The sequence below is a fragment of the Ranitomeya variabilis genome, chromosome 3 (assembly GCF_051348905.1).
Source record: "Ranitomeya variabilis isolate aRanVar5 chromosome 3, aRanVar5.hap1, whole genome shotgun sequence".
Taxonomy (NCBI): Eukaryota; Metazoa; Chordata; class Amphibia; order Anura; family Dendrobatidae; genus Ranitomeya; species Ranitomeya variabilis.
The window spans coordinates 680669552-680687004 of NC_135234.1; the positions used below are offsets into that span (position 1 = coordinate 680669552).

The window sequence follows — 17453 nt, forward strand, 5'->3', positions numbered from 1 at the left end:
ACCAGTTGGTCTCGCAGCACAACGTCAATTGGCCCCACACCTATGCCGTCCTTCCGTATATTGGCAGTCTGAAGCTCCTGCAGTGCGTTCATATATTGCGTCACGGTCTCCCCCTCTCTTTGTACCCGGCGGAACAGTCGCATACACAGCTCCCTTACGTCAGTGGGGTCCCCATGCGTCTCCTCAAGTTTACGTAATACTTTGTCCAGGGTATCTCTCGACTGGGGGGGTCTTAGCATAACAGAGTCCCGTGCATCCCCCTCTAGGGCCATCACAGCTATTTCCGCCTACAGAGCCGGTGTCATAGGATACATCCGCATCATCCCTTGGATGCGCTCCGTCCAACCCCACAACATGACATTACTCCCTGAAAATTTTGGCAGGTTAGCTAACATGGCTCCCAGGGAAATGCTAGACCTTGGGCCTCCCTCAACTGCTTGGTCTGCCCCTTCCGTGCTACCGTGTGACATCCTGCTGACTACGCCAAGTGTAATAGAGTGCAGGGTTTCGTATGTCACCACGGAACAGACAGACCAACTGTTGAAGGGGATTTATTAACAGGGGTAAAATTCTCCTCGCAGGGAGTAAACGGGGTTAATAGAGTCAAGTAAACGGGGTTAATAGAGTCAAGTAAAACAGTAAACAGTTAAGCGGAATCAAAGGGTTAACGAGTGTTCTTGTAACTTATCAGCCCAGGGAGGTCCTGACTGGAGGGTCCTTTTCCCAATGTGGATACAGTCACCAGCAGGGCTTGAGATCCTGAAGTCTCTTCTGTGTCTCCTGGAAAGTCCGGGGTTAAGTCTCTCTGCAATCTGTTCTTCGCAAAGTGAAACTGAAACCAGGAAATAGCACAGTCACCGTCGCTGCTGCAAGAGCCTCTGTGCACCAGGCTGACAGTCTCCCTGTATTAACGCTGTCACACACACTCTGGGTAGTTACTTATCACACTCAGGGATTCTTTGCTTGTCACTGCGGTCACCAGGGATTCTTTGCTTGTCACTGCGGTCACCAGAGCTGCACAGTCACTGTCTCTGATTCTGGAGGCTTCCAAATCTACACACCCACATCCAGCCTGCACTCTGGTGGGTATCTCAGCCTCAGTGCCCTCACGGGGAGCACTACTTTTAGGGGAGCGCGGCGCTGCAGCCTGCCCTCTCTTTGGCGCGCTGCTTTCTCTCTGCTCTCCCGCTCTTTTCTGACCACACCTCTCTTTTCCCAGCAGTCCCCTGGTCCCCTCTGTCCAGGGCAGAAAGTCTTCCCCCCAGCAACCCAGCTGTCTGACTAAGTGGTTCCAGGCAAGGAGCAGGGAAAGCAACCTCTTTACACAGCTATAAAAGGTTTTCATGGCCACACGGCCATGCGTTAGTATCAACCTATGTCATGAGCTTTGCTGCTTTTGTGGTCATGTCTGCATGAGGTCAGGGTTGGCTGAAATAAGCCCCTAGAATAACGGCACCTCCAGTGAGGAGTTTTGTGTGTTTGAATTCAGGGCTGGCGTATAGCCAGTAGAATTCTGGCTCCATCGGAGAGGAGGTGTTTGTGTGCTTTGCTGACTGTGTGACCATTGTTTGCTCTCTGCTCAGTTAAGGTACCTTCACACGAAGCGACGCTGCAGCGATAGCGACAATGATGCCGATCGCTGCAGCGTTGCTGTTTGATCGCTGGAGAGCTGTCACACAGACCGCTCTCCAGTGACCAACGATGCCGAGGTCCCCGGGTAACCAGGGTAAACATCGGGTTACTAAGCGCAGGGCTGCGCTTAGTAACCCGATGTTTACCCTGGTTACCAGCGTAAAAGTAAAAAAAACAAACAGTACATACTCACCTGCGCGTCCCCCGGCGTCTGCTTCCTGACACTGACTGAGCTCCGGCCCTAACAGCACAGCGGTGACGTCACCGCTGTGCTTTCACTTTCACTTTAGGGCCGGCGCTCAGTCAGTGTCAGGAAGCAGACGCTGGGGGACGTGCAGGTGAGTATGTACTGTTTGTTTTTTTTGCTTTTACGCTGGTAACCAGGGTAAACATCGGGTTACTAAGCGCGGCCCTGCGCTTGGTAACCCGATGTTTACCCTGGTTACCAGTGTAAAACATCGCTGGTATCGTTGCTTTTGCTGTCAAACACAATGATACACGGCGATCGGACGACCAAATAAAGTTCTGGACTTTAATCAACGACCAGCGATATCACAGCAGGATCCTGATCGCTGCTGCGTGTCAAACTAAACGATATCGCTAGCCAGGATGCTGCAACGTCACGGATCGCTAGCGATATCGTTACAAAGTCGTTTCGTGTGAAGGTACCTTTAGGTAGCTGTGATCCTCTGTGAGGTTAATAGGGCACAGCGTTTTCCTATCTATGCGATTCTGTGAAGTAACAGAGTTCGCTTATACCGCCATATAGTGCCGCCAATTCTAGCAGCAGGTTACTCTCCTGCACGGTGGACCCCGGGTTAGCGAACACACCTATTATTTCTTATATATATACTCAGTGCGTTCCGCCACCCCTAACACATGGTAGAATACCAAAGTTTAGAAGAGTATAAGAGACTAAACATGACACCTCGTGGCTTGAGGGTCCAGATCTTCCCAGCTTGGGAGGTGGACAGTGATTTTCGAAGTACATGGGAAAATGTATTACAGAAGTGTTCATATATACTTATTGACATGCTGGTTAAACATGACCGATTGGTATTATCTAAACTAAAGGATGACATTAGAGAGAGAGAAACCAGACTTGGGTCTTTTGATAAAAAGGAACAGGTAGACCCCTTTAAAGAACTCTTAAAACAAATCATAGATAGTTATGAGAGAGACATTTTTAAGGGGAAGAAAAATAAGTTCCAGCAAGATAAGGCTGACTATGACAATCAAAGCCTTCAAATGGACCCATCGGGGCAACAATAGAAAAATCACTAGGAAAATCATGGATCATAAGAATGATGTTACATTAACTGGTGTGGACCCAGCTTCTAGTGATTTTTTATCAACCGACACAAGCGATCAAGAAAGCAGCATAGAACGGGTTGAAGAAAACCCAAGAAATCACGGAAAGAAAAACAAGAACTTCAGGACATGGTCACCGAGTGCCAGATGGGTAACACGCTTCAGCAATCGGAAGCGATACTAGTAACTTCTGATCAGATGAATGATTTGACATCCAACCACGGTGAGTTACGTATTATTAACTTATCTTCGTATGTATTATCAGCAACTGAAGTGAACTTACTATTTAAGGGCTTGTCATTTTCCCCGATGAATACGTTAGATACATTTGAGTTGACAAAGGACCTCTACATGTTCTGTAGACGACTCATGTTCAAATTATTGTATCAACAACCATCACCGATTGACAACATCCTTGAAAATGACAGACAAGTTCTCCGTGATCTGATGGAAGAAAATAAAACTCACTCAGGTAGGAGGAAGTTCACTGGCAGATTACCATCACAAGTCACCCCATTATTCTCTATGTTCCCAGCTATACAGATTTTATTTGAGACCACTAGTCGAGATATACAAAGGCTAAAACCTGATAGGAATTGTCAGAATAACCTATCGAGGGAGGAGAGACAGGCATTGGACAGCTTGAAAAGGAATGTTTATTTGAGATAAAAGAAGCAGATAAGGGCTGGAATATCATTCTCTGGATGTAAGATATGTACTGCATGGAAGCCAGACGCCAACTTAGTAATACACAATATTATCAGACCTTGCCATCAGACCCTACCTCCACATTTAAGACATGAACAGTTAAATTGTTTTGTTAATGAACTGAATGATAACTGCTGGAATATTAAGCTGACCTCCTCTTTTTCCACCAGCTCGGTTGATTTTCTTGATTTGAAACTGATGCTTCATGGGAACCTGATCACTGCCACCCTGTATCGTAAGAAGACAGCTACCAACAACCTTCTGCTCTTCAAAAGCTTCCATCTGGCTCATCTTCGTAAAGGTATACCCAAGGGGCAATTTCTGCGACTCAGGAGGAATTGTAGTAGTTTGCAGGATTTTAATGATGAATCAAGTGCACTCACTGACAGATTCCATGAGCTAGGTTGTCCACGGAAAAATTGTGTCCAGAGCCTTTGAATATTCTCACAACAGTTCAAGGAAGGATGTTTTAAAATCCAGGGTGAGAAGAACACCTAATAAAATAAACGTAGTAACCCAATTTAACAACCAAGGGAGTGATGTATACCATATCTTGAACAAAAACTGGGGTATCTTGTTGAGTGAAGATAAACTCAAACCATTTATTGGTGATTGCCCACAATTGGTAGCGAGATGAGCAAGAAATTTAAAGGATCACTTGACCAATAGTCACTTCAAACGACAGACAACTAAACTTAGGGTTGGTAATCCAAATAAGGGTACTTTTCCATGTGGGGATTGTTCAGTTTGCCCCCTAATGATTTCCAGTACTGGTATCTCATTGAATCATTTATCCACACAGGTCTGTTCGAAAGCGTATTTCAACTGCCGTTCACGCAATCCTGTCTATGCGCTGATCTGTGGATGTGATAAATTATATGTGGGTCACACTACCCAGGAGCTACGCCGGAGAAACCAGCAACATCTCTCCAACATTGCCACTGCAAGAAAGGATAGATCTAAAGGTAAATCTATCACCTCAGTGGCTGCTCATTTTTTGGATGTCCATCATGGGTCACCTGACACCTTGCATGTTATGGGATTGGAGGGTGTCTGCACTAATATCAGGGGGGGGGAAGGTTACAGACGAACTCCTCAGGCGAGGGGCAAGATGGATTTTCGATCTGGGGAGTCTTTCGCCTGAAGGGTTAAATGAAGAGTTATTATATACTGGGTTCTATAGGAAATCGTGATCTGAATTGGATCATGTTTTCTTGTCTTAGTCCCTGGTATATTTCATGTACCTTCATCTTTGTTATTTTTAAATCATCTCCTTTTGCCTCGTTTTCTCTCCTTCCCATTGCAGACTCTCAAGCTTCTGGGATTGGGTGTATCCAGGACCTATATAGACAATTTCATTATATTTGTATACTTCCCCTTTTTTTCATTTTTTTCAATATTTTTTTTATTTATTTATTTACTTATTTTCATTTTTTGTTTATATTTTTTATATTTTATTTTTCATATACTTAGACTTTTTCTATATTTTTTACTTGGTATATATCTGATAGTATCGTTAAATAATACCTTGCATCTGACTTGCTATAACAGTCTATTGCATTCTATCCTTATCTGCTGCGTGTGTCTCTATTATGTTGCGGTTGCTAAACCAAAAGACATTATCAGCCGCATGCGCAGTAAACCCTCTGACCATCCAGGTTTACAGCGCATGTACTTGTGCCCTAATACATCCCTTTCAAGAAATGCATTTATGACCACCAATCTATACAGGGCTTGCGCATGCGCTCTATACATGTGGACCGTCACTCACTTCCTTCCGGGTCACCGTTCACAGCGCACTTCGTGTATCACCGCTGATTCACCAACATGCCGTTCCGTGTGCAGCCAGAAAACAGCCGGTATGATTTTGTTATAATTTCGTTTCCTATTTAAAAGATAAAGAACAGGACCAGAGTATATCCACCTTGAAAAAGACACCGTGAGTGTCGGAACGTGTGGGTCCGTGTATCTCTTAGGCTGGAATTTGTGCTGGGGTGAGCATCTGACTGTTTCAGGGCTAAGTATTGACTGTGACGTATTAATTTGCCTTATCTAATTGGGTCTCCTGACCAGTCAGGGGCTTACTGGGACCCCACTCTATTGGTACCATATATATTTTTCATAACAACCATCCTGCAGGACAAATTGTGTTATTGTATACACTTGAGCTAGGACATTATATGATTCCCTGTCCACCTGTAGATACTTTGTTGTCAGATTTTCTCACAACAGGCATTGTTTCTTTAGTCCACAGTTGAGTTGGATTTGTGTGAATTATCCCTAAGGGATTTTTATTTGTTTTTATATGTGTGTATTTCTGGTTCTGTAGCAAAACTTTTTGTATTTAAATATAGTTGTCTGGGTGATCCCTGTTTTGTGCATGTACCTGTTTCTCATTCTACTCATTTAATTGTTTTTGACATGCATTAGGTGATCCCTGTATGAGTATTTATTGGATTATTGCTATAGTGTTATAGTATAGTTGATGTGCCCGCTCACATGTATGTTTCATGTCTCCTCCCGACCAGAGAGAGCAGCTCGCCTGAAGTCGGGTGTAGAGCTCCCCCTTCTGGTCTGGAGTCAGAATGGTATTGTATGTGCTGAATACCTGTTAAAGGGATCCTTCCTCGCTTCCAAGTGTGCTGGTTCACATGTTGTCATTTGATAGCGTGGGAACGGCAGCGCTCTAACCAGCAGTAATGATCTAAAGATCAGCATGGTAAACACTTGATGTTCAGGTTGCTGAACCCGAACAGAAACAGACTTCCTGGAGTGCACAGACACAAAACATTGACCTCGAATGTTACTGCTTGGGTTCACCCATCACTAGTTTGGATCAAATTACTAATCCATAGAGTATTACTTGGTTTGTGGTACATTTCTGTAGTGTATAACACTCCAAAAATGTGTTTACATTTTTTTCTGGATTTAAACACCATAAAGTATTACATAGTCTGTGGTATATTTTAGTGGTATATGACACCCCAAAAAAGAGTTGAAAAAATTGTTTGTATTCAGTTACTCATCCATACAGTATTACGTGCTCTGTTGTTGTGAATTTGCTTTTTGCTCCCTCTAGTGGTTACTAGTTTTTTGACTCTGGTTTTTCTGTCTTTCCTTTTATCCGCACCTGGGTCGTTAGTTAGGGGTGTTGCTATTTAAGCTCCCTGGACCTTCAGTTCAATGCCTGGCAACGTAGTTATCAGAGCTAGTCTGCTGTGCTCTTGTCTACTGATCCTGGTTCCAGTTATATCAGCTAAGTCTGCCTTTTGCTTTTTGCTATTTGTTTTGGTTTTGTATTTTTGTCCAGCTTGTTCCTAATCTTTATCCTGACCTTTGCTGGAAGCTCTAGGGGGCTGGTGTTCTCCCCCCGGACCGTTAGACGGTTCGGGGGTTCTTGAATTTCCAGTGTGGATTTTGATAGGGTTTTTGTTGACCATATAAGTTACCTTTCTTTATTCTGCTATCAGTAAGCGGGCCTCTCTGTGCTAAACCTGGTTCATTTCTGTGTTTGTCATTTCCTCTTACCTCACCGTCATTATTTGTGGGGGGCTTCTATCCAGCTTTGGGGTCCCCTTCTCTGGAGGCAAGAAAGGTCTTTGTTTTCCTCTACTAGGGGTAGCTAGATTCTCCGGCTGGCGCGTGTCATCTAGAATCAACGTAGGAATGATCCCCGGCTACTTCTAGTGTTGGCGTTAGGAGTAGATATATGGTCAACCCAGTTACCACTGCCCTATGAGCTGGATTTTTGTATTCTGCAGACTTCCACGTTCCTCTGAGACCCTCGCCATTGGGGTCATAACAGTTTGCCAGGCCTGTATTAAATGTTTAATGCATTGCAGAAGAGGGATTATAAGAAAGAAGATTCTGAGTTGTTTTTTTTCTCCTTCCCCTTTACCTCAGAGTGGCTATGCTTGCTGCAGACATGAATGTCCAGACCTTGATTACAAGTGTGGACCAGCTGGCTACTCGTGTGCAGGGCATACAAGACTATGTTATCAGAAATCCTAGGTCAGAACCTAAAATACCGATTCCTGAACTGTTTTCCGGAGACAGGTTTAAGTTTAGGAATTTCGTGAATAATTGTAAATTGTTTTTGTCCCTGAGACCCTGTTCATCAGGAGATTCTGCTCAGCAAGTAAAGATTGTTATTTCGTTCTTACGGGGCGACCCTCAGGATTGGGCTTTTTCGCTGACGCCAGGAGATCCGGCATTGGCTGATCTTGATGCGTTTTTTCTGGCGCTCGGTTTACTTTATGAGGAACCCAATCTTGAGATTCAGGCAGAAAAGGCCTTGCTGTCTATGTCTCAGGGGCAGGACGAGGCTGAAGTGTATTGCCAAAAATTTCGGAAATGGTCCGTGCTGACACATTGGAACGAGTGTGCACTGGCCGCTAATTTTAGAAATGGCCTTTCTGAAGCCATTAAGAATGTTATGGTGGGTTTTCCCATTCCCACAGGTCTGAATGATACTATGGCACTGGCTATTCAAATTGACCGGCGGTTGCGGGAGCGCAAAACCGCAAATTCCCTCATGGTGTTGTCTGAACAGACACCTAATTCGGTGCAATGTGATAGAAAAACCGCAAATTCCCTCATGGTGTTGTCTGAACAGACACCTGATTTAATGCAATGTGATAGAATCCTGACTAGAAATGAGCGGAAAATTCATAGACGCCGGAATGGCTTGTGCTACTACTGTGGTGATTCTACACATGTTATCTCAGCATGCTCTAAACGTATAGCTAAGGTTGTTAGTCCTGTCACCGTTGGTAATTTGCAACCTAAATTTATTCTGTCTGTAACTTTGATTTGCTCACTGTCATCTTATCCTGTCATGGCGTTTGTAGATTCAGGTGCTGCCCTGAGTCTCATGGATCTCTCATTTGCTAAGCGCTGTGGATTTACTCTTGAACCATTAGAAAATCCTATTCCTCTTAGGGGTATTGATGCTACACCATTGGCAGCAAATAAACCGCAGTATTGGACTCAGGTTACCATGTGCATGACTCCTGAACACCGCGAGGTGATACGTTTCCTGGTTTTACATAAAATGCATGATTTGGTCGTTTTAGGGCTGCCATGGTTACAGACCCATAATCCAGTCCTGGACTGGAAGGCTATGTCAGTCTCAAGTTGGGGCTGTCGTGGTATTCATGAGGATTCCCTGCCTGTGTCTATTGCTTCTTCTACGCCTTCGGAAGTTCCGGAGTATTTGTCTGATTATCAGGATGTCTTCAGTGAGTCTGAGTCCAGTGCACTGCCTCCTCATAGGGACTGTGACTGTGCTATAGATTTGATCCCAGGCAGTAAATTTCCTAAGGGAAGACTGTTTAATCTGTCGGTACCTGAAAATACCGCTATGCGTTCATATATCAAGGAGTCTCTGGAAAAAGGACATATTCGTCCGTCTTCTTCCCCTCTTGGTGCGGGATTCTTTTTTGTGGCAAAAAAGGACGGATCTTTGAGACCTTGTATTGATTATCGGCTTTTAAATAAGATCACTGTCAAATTTCAGTATCCTTTACCGCTGTTGTCTGACTTGTTTGCCCGGATTAAGGGTGCCAAGTGGTTCACCAAGATAGACCTTCGTGGTGCGTACAACCTTGTGCGCATTAAGCAAGGTGATGAATGGAAAACCGCATTCAATACGCCCGAAGGTCATTTTGAGTACTTGGTGATGCCTTTTGGACTCTCCAATGCGCCTTCAGTTTTTCAGTCCTTTATGCATGACATTTTCCGGAAGTATCTGGATAAATTTTTGATTGTTTATCTGGATGATATTTTGGTTTTTTCTGATAATTGGGATTCGCATGTGGAGCAGGTCAGGTTGGTCTTTAAAATTTTGCGTGAAAATTCTTTGTTTGTCAAGGGCTCAAAGTGTCTCTTTGGTGTACAGAAGGTTCCCTTTTTGGGGTTCATTTTTTCCCCTTCTGCTGTGGAGATAGACCCAGTCAAGGTCCGAGCTATTCTTGATTGGACTCAGCCCTCGTCAGTTAAGAGTCTTCAGAAGTTCTTGGGCTTCGCTAACTTCTACCGTCGTTTTATCGCTAATTTTTCTAGCATTGTGAAACCTTTGACGGATATGACCAAGAAGGGCTCCGATGTAGCTAACTGGGCTCCTGCTGCCGTGGAGGCTTTCCAGGAGTTGAAACGCCGGTTTACTTCGGCGCCTGTTTTGTGCCAGCCTGACGTCTCACTTCCCTTTCAGGTTGAGGTGGATGCTTCGGAGATTGGGGCAGGGGCCGTTTTGTCGCAGAGAGGCCCTGGTTGCTCTGTTATGAAACCTTGTGCCTTTTTCTCTAGGAAGTTTTCGCCTGCCGAGCGAAATTATGATGTGGGCAATCGGGAGTTGTTGGCCATGAAATGGGCATTTGAGGAGTGGCGTCATTGGCTCGAGGGTGCTAAGCATCGTGTGGTGGTCTTGACTGATCACAAAAATCTGATGTATCTCGAGTCTGCTAAACGCCTTAATCCGAGACAGGCCCGCTGGTCATTGTTTTTCTCCCGCTTTGATTTTGTTGTCTCGTATTTACCAGGTTCAAAGAATGTGAAGGCCGATGCTCTTTCTAGGAGCTTTGTGCCTGATGCTCCTGGAGTCGCTGATCCTGTTGGTATTCTTAAAGATGGAGTTATCTTGTCAGCTATTTCTCCGGATCTGCGACGTGTGTTGCAGAGATTTCAGGCTGATAGGCCTGAGTCTTGTCCACCTGACAGACTGTTTGTTCCGGATAAGTGGACCAGCAGAGTCATTTCCGAGGTTCATTCCTCGGTGTTGGCAGGTCACCCGGGAATTTTTGGCACCAGAGATCTGGTGGCCAGGTCCTTTTGGTGGCCTTCCTTGTCAAGAGATGTGCGGTCATTTGTGCAGTCCTGTGGGACTTGTGCTCGAGCTAAGCCTTGCTGTTCTCGTGCCAGCGGTTTGCTCTTGCCCTTGCCTGTCCCGAAGAGACCTTGGACACATATCTCCATGGATTTCATTTCTGATCTTCCGCTATCTCAGGGCATGTCCGTTATCTGGGTGATATGTGATCGCTTCTCCAAGATGGTCCATTTGGTTCCTTTGCCTAAGCTGCCTTCCTCTTCCGATCTGGTTCCTGTGTTTTTCCAGAACGTGGTTCGTTTGCACGGCATCCCTGAGAATATTGTGTCAGACAGAGGATCCCAGTTCGTTTCCAGGTTCTGGCGATCCTTTTGTAGTAGGATGGGCATTGATTTGTCGTTTTCGTCTGCTTTCCATCCTCAGACTAATGGACAGACGGAGCGAACCAATCAGACTTTGGAGGCTTATTTGAGGTGTTTTGTCTCTGCTGATCAGGACGATTGGGTGACATTCTTGCCGTTGGCTGAGTTTGCCCTTAATAATCGGGCAAGTTCCGCCACCTTGGTTTCGCCTTTTTTCTGCAACTCTGGTTTCCATCCTCGCTTTTCTTCGGGTCATGTGGAGCCTTCTGACTGTCCTGGGGTGGATTCTGTGGTGGATAGGTTGCAGCAGATCTGGAATCATGTGGTGGACAACTTGAAGTTGTCACAGGAGAAGGCTCAGCGCTTTGCCAACCGCCGCCGCGGTGTGGGTCCCCGACTACGCGTTGGGGATTTGGTGTGGCTTTCTTCCCGCTTTGTTCCTATGAAGGTCTCCTCTCCCAAATTTAAACCTCATTTTATTGGGCCTTACAAGATATTGGAAATCCTTAATCCTGTATCTTTTCGTCTGGATCTTCCTGTGTCGTTTGCTATTCACAATGTATTTCATAGGTCCTTGTTGCGGCGGTACATTGTGCCTGTAGTTCCTTCTGCTGAGCCTCCTGCTCCGGTGTTGGTTGAGGGCGAGTTGGAGTACGTGGTGGAGAAGATCTTGGATTCTCGCCTCTCCAGGCGGAGGCTTCAGTACCTGGTCAAGTGGAAGGGCTATGGTCAGGAGGATAATTCCTGGGTGGTCGCCTCTGATGTTCATGCGGCCGATTTAGTTCGTGCCTTTCATGCCGCTCATCCTGATCGCCCTGGTGGTCGTGGTGAGGGTTCGGTGACCCCTCACTAAGGGGGGGGTACTGTTGTGAATTTGCTTTTTGCTCCCTCTAGTGGTTACTAGTTTTTTGACTCTGGTTTTTCTGTCTTTCCTTTTATCCGCACCTGGGTCGTTAGTTAGGGGTGTTGCTATTTAAGCTCCCTGGACCTTCAGTTCAATGCCTGGCAACGTAGTTATCAGAGCTAGTCTGCTGTGCTCTTGTCTACTGATCCTGGTTCCAGTTATATCAGCTAAGTCTGCCTTTTGCTTTTTGCTATTTGTTTTGGTTTTGTATTTTTGTCCAGCTTGTTCCTAATCTTTATCCTGACCTTTGCTGGAAGCTCTAGGGGGCTGGTGTTCTCCCCCCGGACCGTTAGACGGTTCGGGGGTTCTTGAATTTCCAGTGTGGATTTTGATAGGGTTTTTGTTGACCATATAAGTTACCTTTCTTTATTCTGCTATCAGTAAGCGGGCCTCTCTGTGCTAAACCTGGTTCATTTCTGTGTTTGTCATTTCCTCTTACCTCACCGTCATTATTTGTGGGGGGCTTCTATCCAGCTTTGGGGTCCCCTTCTCTGGAGGCAAGAAAGGTCTTTGTTTTCCTCTACTAGGGGTAGCTAGATTCTCCGGCTGGCGCGTGTCATCTAGAATCAACGTAGGAATGATCCCCGGCTACTTCTAGTGTTGGCGTTAGGAGTAGATATATGGTCAACCCAGTTACCACTGCCCTATGAGCTGGATTTTTGTATTCTGCAGACTTCCACGTTCCTCTGAGACCCTCGCCATTGGGGTCATAACACTCTGTGGTACATTTTATTGGTATATAACGCTCCTAAAAGTGTTGAAAATTTTTTCTGGATTCAATTACTCATCTATAGAATATTACTTGCTTTGTGGTACATTTTGGTGGTATGCAACACTCCAAAAAAGCATTGAACAATTTTTCTGGATTCAATTACTCATCCATAGAGCATTATATGCTTTGTGGTACATCAACAAAATTGGTGAAAAATTTGTCTGGATTGAATTACTCGTTCATACAGTATTATGTACTGTGTGGTACATTTTGGTGATATATAACACTCCAAAAATGCGTTGATTATTTTTTCTGGACTCAATTATTCACCCATAGAGTATTACGTGCTTTGTGGTACATTTATGTGACATATAACACTCCAGAAAAACTTTCACATTTTTTTCTGGATTAAATTACTCATCCATAGATTACTACATGATTTGCTGTACATAACTGTAGTATTAAACTCCAAAACAACGCTGTGACTGCTGCAGGTGACCATTTTTTCTTAATTGAAAATAAACTTTGTTTCAAGAGACCTAGCAATTAGAAAATGTTTAAGGCACGCAGTAAGGGATGGGGAAGTGTAAGTGCTGATGATGGTGCAAGCAGGCGCCAAGGATGTGAGGCAGGCGTATTATCCCACTTCTGCAGAGAGGAATGGTGCACCACTTTTGAAGCCAAAGCAGTGTGAATAGTTGGTCAGTTGGACAGCAGATAGGGAATATTAAATGTGCTCTGTAATACTAGGTTATCACTAGAGTATCACGGTGCTCAGATGTGCTTGTTACTTGGCAAGCAATGTGTAGTGCTCAAGTTCAAACTAAAATCCCTGCCCCACATCTTTGGCTCCTGTTATGCAGCCAATAAGCACACTGCGATTGCCTGTGAGTCACTGTAGTTCCATAGCCATCTGGGTTGTGGCATTACTGTGATTGGCTGGCCATGTGACATAATCAAAGCTTATAAAAGGACAGGCGTCACCCAGTTCTGCACATTAATGCCATTGCACATCTCTGTGACACTTCATATAGATGGGAGAGAGTGTTTGTCAAGGCCTGTGTGCACAGTATAATGAATCAGAGGCCTGTAGTGTTGATACAGGTGATGAAGTTGAGCCACCATACTAACAGCCCTTCTAAGGTCTAAAGGTACCGTCACATTAAGCGACGCTGCAGCGATAGCGACAACGATGCCGATCGCTGCAGCGTCGCTGTTTGGTCGCTGGAGAGCTGTCACACAGACCGCTCTCCAGCGACCAACGATGCCGAGGTCCCCGGGTAACCAGGGTAAACATCGGGTTGCTAAGCGCAGGGCCGCGCTTAGTAACCCGATGTTTACCCTGGTTACCAGCATAAAAGTAAAAAAAACAAACAGCACATACTTACATGCGTCCCCCAGCGTCTGCTTCCTGACACTGACTGAGCTCCGGCCCTAACAGCACAGCGGTGACGTCACCGCTCTGCTTTCACTTTCACTTTAGGGCCGGCGCTCAGTAAGTGTCAGGAAGCAGACGCTGGGGGACGCATGTAAGTATGTGCTGTTTGTTTTTTTTACTTTTACGCTGGTAACCAGGGTAAACATCGGGTTACTAAGCGCGGCCCTGCGCTTAGTAACCCGATGTTTACCCTGGTTACCAGTGTAAAACATAGCTGGTATCGTTGCTTTTGCTTTCAAACACAACGATACACAGCGATCGGACGACCAAATAAAGTTCTGGACTTTATTCAGCGACCAGCGACATCACAGCAGGATCCTGATCGCTGCTGCGTGTCAAACGAAACGATATCGCTAGCCAGGACGCTGCAACGTCACGGATCGCTAGCGATATCGTTTAGTGTGACGGTACCTTAATAGTTTTCAGCACATACAATCTGCATTTAGCCTAGGGAGAGAGAATCAGAGGAGCAGGACGATTGACAGAATCCAGTCTGTAGACAGGGATTAGGCCTGTGTAGTCCATAGGCAAATATACACCTGCAGTTTTTTGTGGGGGCTCAAAAAATTAAATATATTTTGATCCATCAAGTATTACATGTTTTGAGGTCTTTTTTTGTGATATATAGCACACCAAACAATCGCTGAAACATTTTCCTGGGCTACGTTTCTCAGCTATACACTATTTCGTAGTGTGGAGTAAATTTCTTTGATCTCTAAAACTGCTAAAACTCTTTTTAAAATTTTGTAGGCCTCCATTTCTCCGCCATACAGTATTACTTTGTATGTGAATATTTCTGTGATCTCTAAAAGTGAAAAAAAGCTTTTAAAAACATTTTAGGCTTCCATTTCTTACAGATAAAATGTTACGTGGTCTGTAAACATTTCTATGATCTGTAAAACTGCTAAAAATCTTTTAAAATTTATGTAAGCCTCCATTTCTCAGACGTGGTATGTGAATATTTCCCCAGTCCCCAGCTGCCACTTTTTCTCCCCGCGTGGTTACCCCACATTGTACCAGTATGTGTCTAGAAACACCACCTGTTCCCATACCAATACACTTGCTGTCATTGTCCACTTAATGACAGACAGGTGGACAAGCGATTGTGGCCAGGGATGCTACATTTTCCTGACAGAACACTGGATGAACATTGTGGAGGCCAGGGCTGAGTCACACCCTGGCATGGCACGTGCCCGATGCCAAGGATTGCTGGCCTTACTTCTATCAGAGTTTCCTCTACCTCTTACTGCAGTTACTGAACCAAACTTTTAAAACTGAACACTTTTAAAAGTGTTCTCCTAGCTAGTTTGGATATTTAAATCAGAGGACCTCCAGGGGTATCATATTGGATACACCCTCTGCTTGGCTTTTTGTTGCAGTTACTGAACCCCTTGTGCTCCTCCTCATCCTCCATCTCCTATGTGCTGTACATTGAAGATGTTGTGTTGCCCTGTCACTAGCTTTCTGTCTGAGCGGGGTTTTAGTGCCACCGGGGAGGTCATAACACACAGGCGCTTTCACATGTGAAAAGAGAATGCAGACGAGCTCACTCTCATAAAAATGAACAAAGCCTGGATTAGCCCACACTTTTCCACACCACCAAATGACAGCAGCACATAAAAATTTTGTAGTATTTAACATTTTCATGAAGCACCCCAGTTGTTGCCTTTCAGGGGTCTATGGATGACCCTAGTCATATTTTCTGTCTAGCTTTGCACTTTCCGCAAAGCCTTTAAATTATGATGACTGTATAAGTAAATCAACTACACTTTGAAAATATTTTCATTCAAAATGTTATGGATTCAATGACTCATCCATACAGTTTAACATGGTTATTGTTGCATTACGGTGGTATGTAAAATGTACAAAAAGTGTAGAAGAAAGTTCAGGATTAGATTTCTCATCCATACAGTATTATGTGCTTTCTGTCACATTTTGTTGGTATATAACAGTAGAAAAAAGCTTTTCAAAATTCTGATTGTTTCTTCACATTTCTTACTCATCCACTTTTCCTTGCTCTGGGGTTAATTTTTGTGATATATAAGACTCCAAAAGATATTTAAAAATGTTGATGAGTTACAGTGGGTGCAGAAAGTATTCAGACCCCTTTCAATTTTTCACTCTTTGTTCCATTGAAGCCATTTGGTAAATTAAAAAAAGTTCATTTTTTCACATTAATGTACACTCTGCAACCCATCTTGGCTGAAAAAAACAGAAATGTAGAAATTTTTGCAAATTTAATAAAAAAGAAAAACTGAAATATTACATGGTCATAAGTATTCAGACCCTTTGCTCAGACACTCATATTTAAGTCACATGCTGTCCATTTCTTTGTGATCCTCCTTGAGATGGTTCTACTCCTTCATTGGAGGCCAGATGTGTTTAATTACACTGATAGGACTTGATTTGGAAAGACACACACCTGTCTATATAAGACCTCACAGCTCACAGTGCATGTCAGACCAAGTGAGAATCATGAGGTCAAAGGAACAGGCCAAGGAGCTCAGAGACAGAATTGTGGCAAGGCACAGATCTGGCCAAGGTTACAACAGAATTTCTGCAGTACTCAAGGTTCCTAAGAGCACAGTGGCCTCCATAATCTTTAAATGGAAGAAGTTTGGGACCACCAGAAGCCTTCCTAGACCAGGAAGATGCAGTAGGCGAGATGGGAGAAAGTTCCACAAAGTCAACTGTCACTGCAGCCCTTTACCAGTCAGGCCTTTATGGCAGAGTGGCCCGACGGAAGCCTCTCCTCAGTGCAAGACATATGAAAGCCCTCATAGCGTTTGCTAAAAAACACATGAAGGACTCCCAGACTATGAGAAACAAGATTCTCTGGTCTTATGAGACGAAGATAGACCTTTATGGTGATAATTCTAAGCAGTACATATGGAGAAAACTGGTTACTGCTCATCACCTACAAAACATACATGAAGCGAAATAAGCAAAAACCCTGCTGTAAATAAATAAGTAAAAAGCAAAAGTGCATTTAAATAACACAGGGTTCTTAGTAATACTTTTTCTTTTGCTTTTTACTTATTTATTTACAGCAAGGCTTTTGTTTATTTTGTTTCTTGTAGGTTTTGTATGATTTATGGCCAATGTGAACATGCGTTTATATGCTGCATGTACTGTATACCAACTTAAACTAAGCTCAGTTTTTGTGTTTTCTAACTGCTCATCACCTGCCCAATACAATCCCAACAGTGAAACATAGTGGTGGCAGCATCATGCTATGGGGGTGTTTTTCAGCTGCAGGAACAGGACGACTGGTTGTCAATGAAGGAAACATGAATGCAGCCAAGTACAGACATATCCTGGCTGAAAACCTCTTCCAGAGTGCTCTTGACCTCAGACTTGGCCGAAGGTTTACCTTCCAACAAGACAATGACCCTAAGCACACAGCTAAAATAACAAAGGAGTGGCTTCAGATCAACTCTGTGACCATTTTTGACTGGTCCAGCCAGAGCCCTGACCTAAACCCAATTAAGCATCTCTGGAGAGACCTGAAAATGGCCATGTGATATTTCAGTTTTTCTTTTTTAATACATTTGCAAAAATTA

The 17453-nt window shown here is 44.2% G+C and overlaps 1 protein-coding gene across 1 annotated transcript in view; it reads left to right on the forward strand.

Moving 5' to 3' along the window:
• The first annotated feature begins 4478 nt into the window (after nt 1-4478).
• The window catches only part of LOC143816986 (keratin, type II cytoskeletal cochleal-like), a 132552-nt gene continuing 119577 nt past the window's right edge, over nt 4479-17453 (forward strand). Inside the window, exon 1 of the mRNA XM_077298030.1 lies at nt 4479-4616. Coding sequence (XP_077154145.1) covers nt 4530-4616 — 87 coding nt within the window. The 5' untranslated portion in view covers nt 4479-4529. The remainder of the gene's footprint in view (nt 4617-17453) is intronic.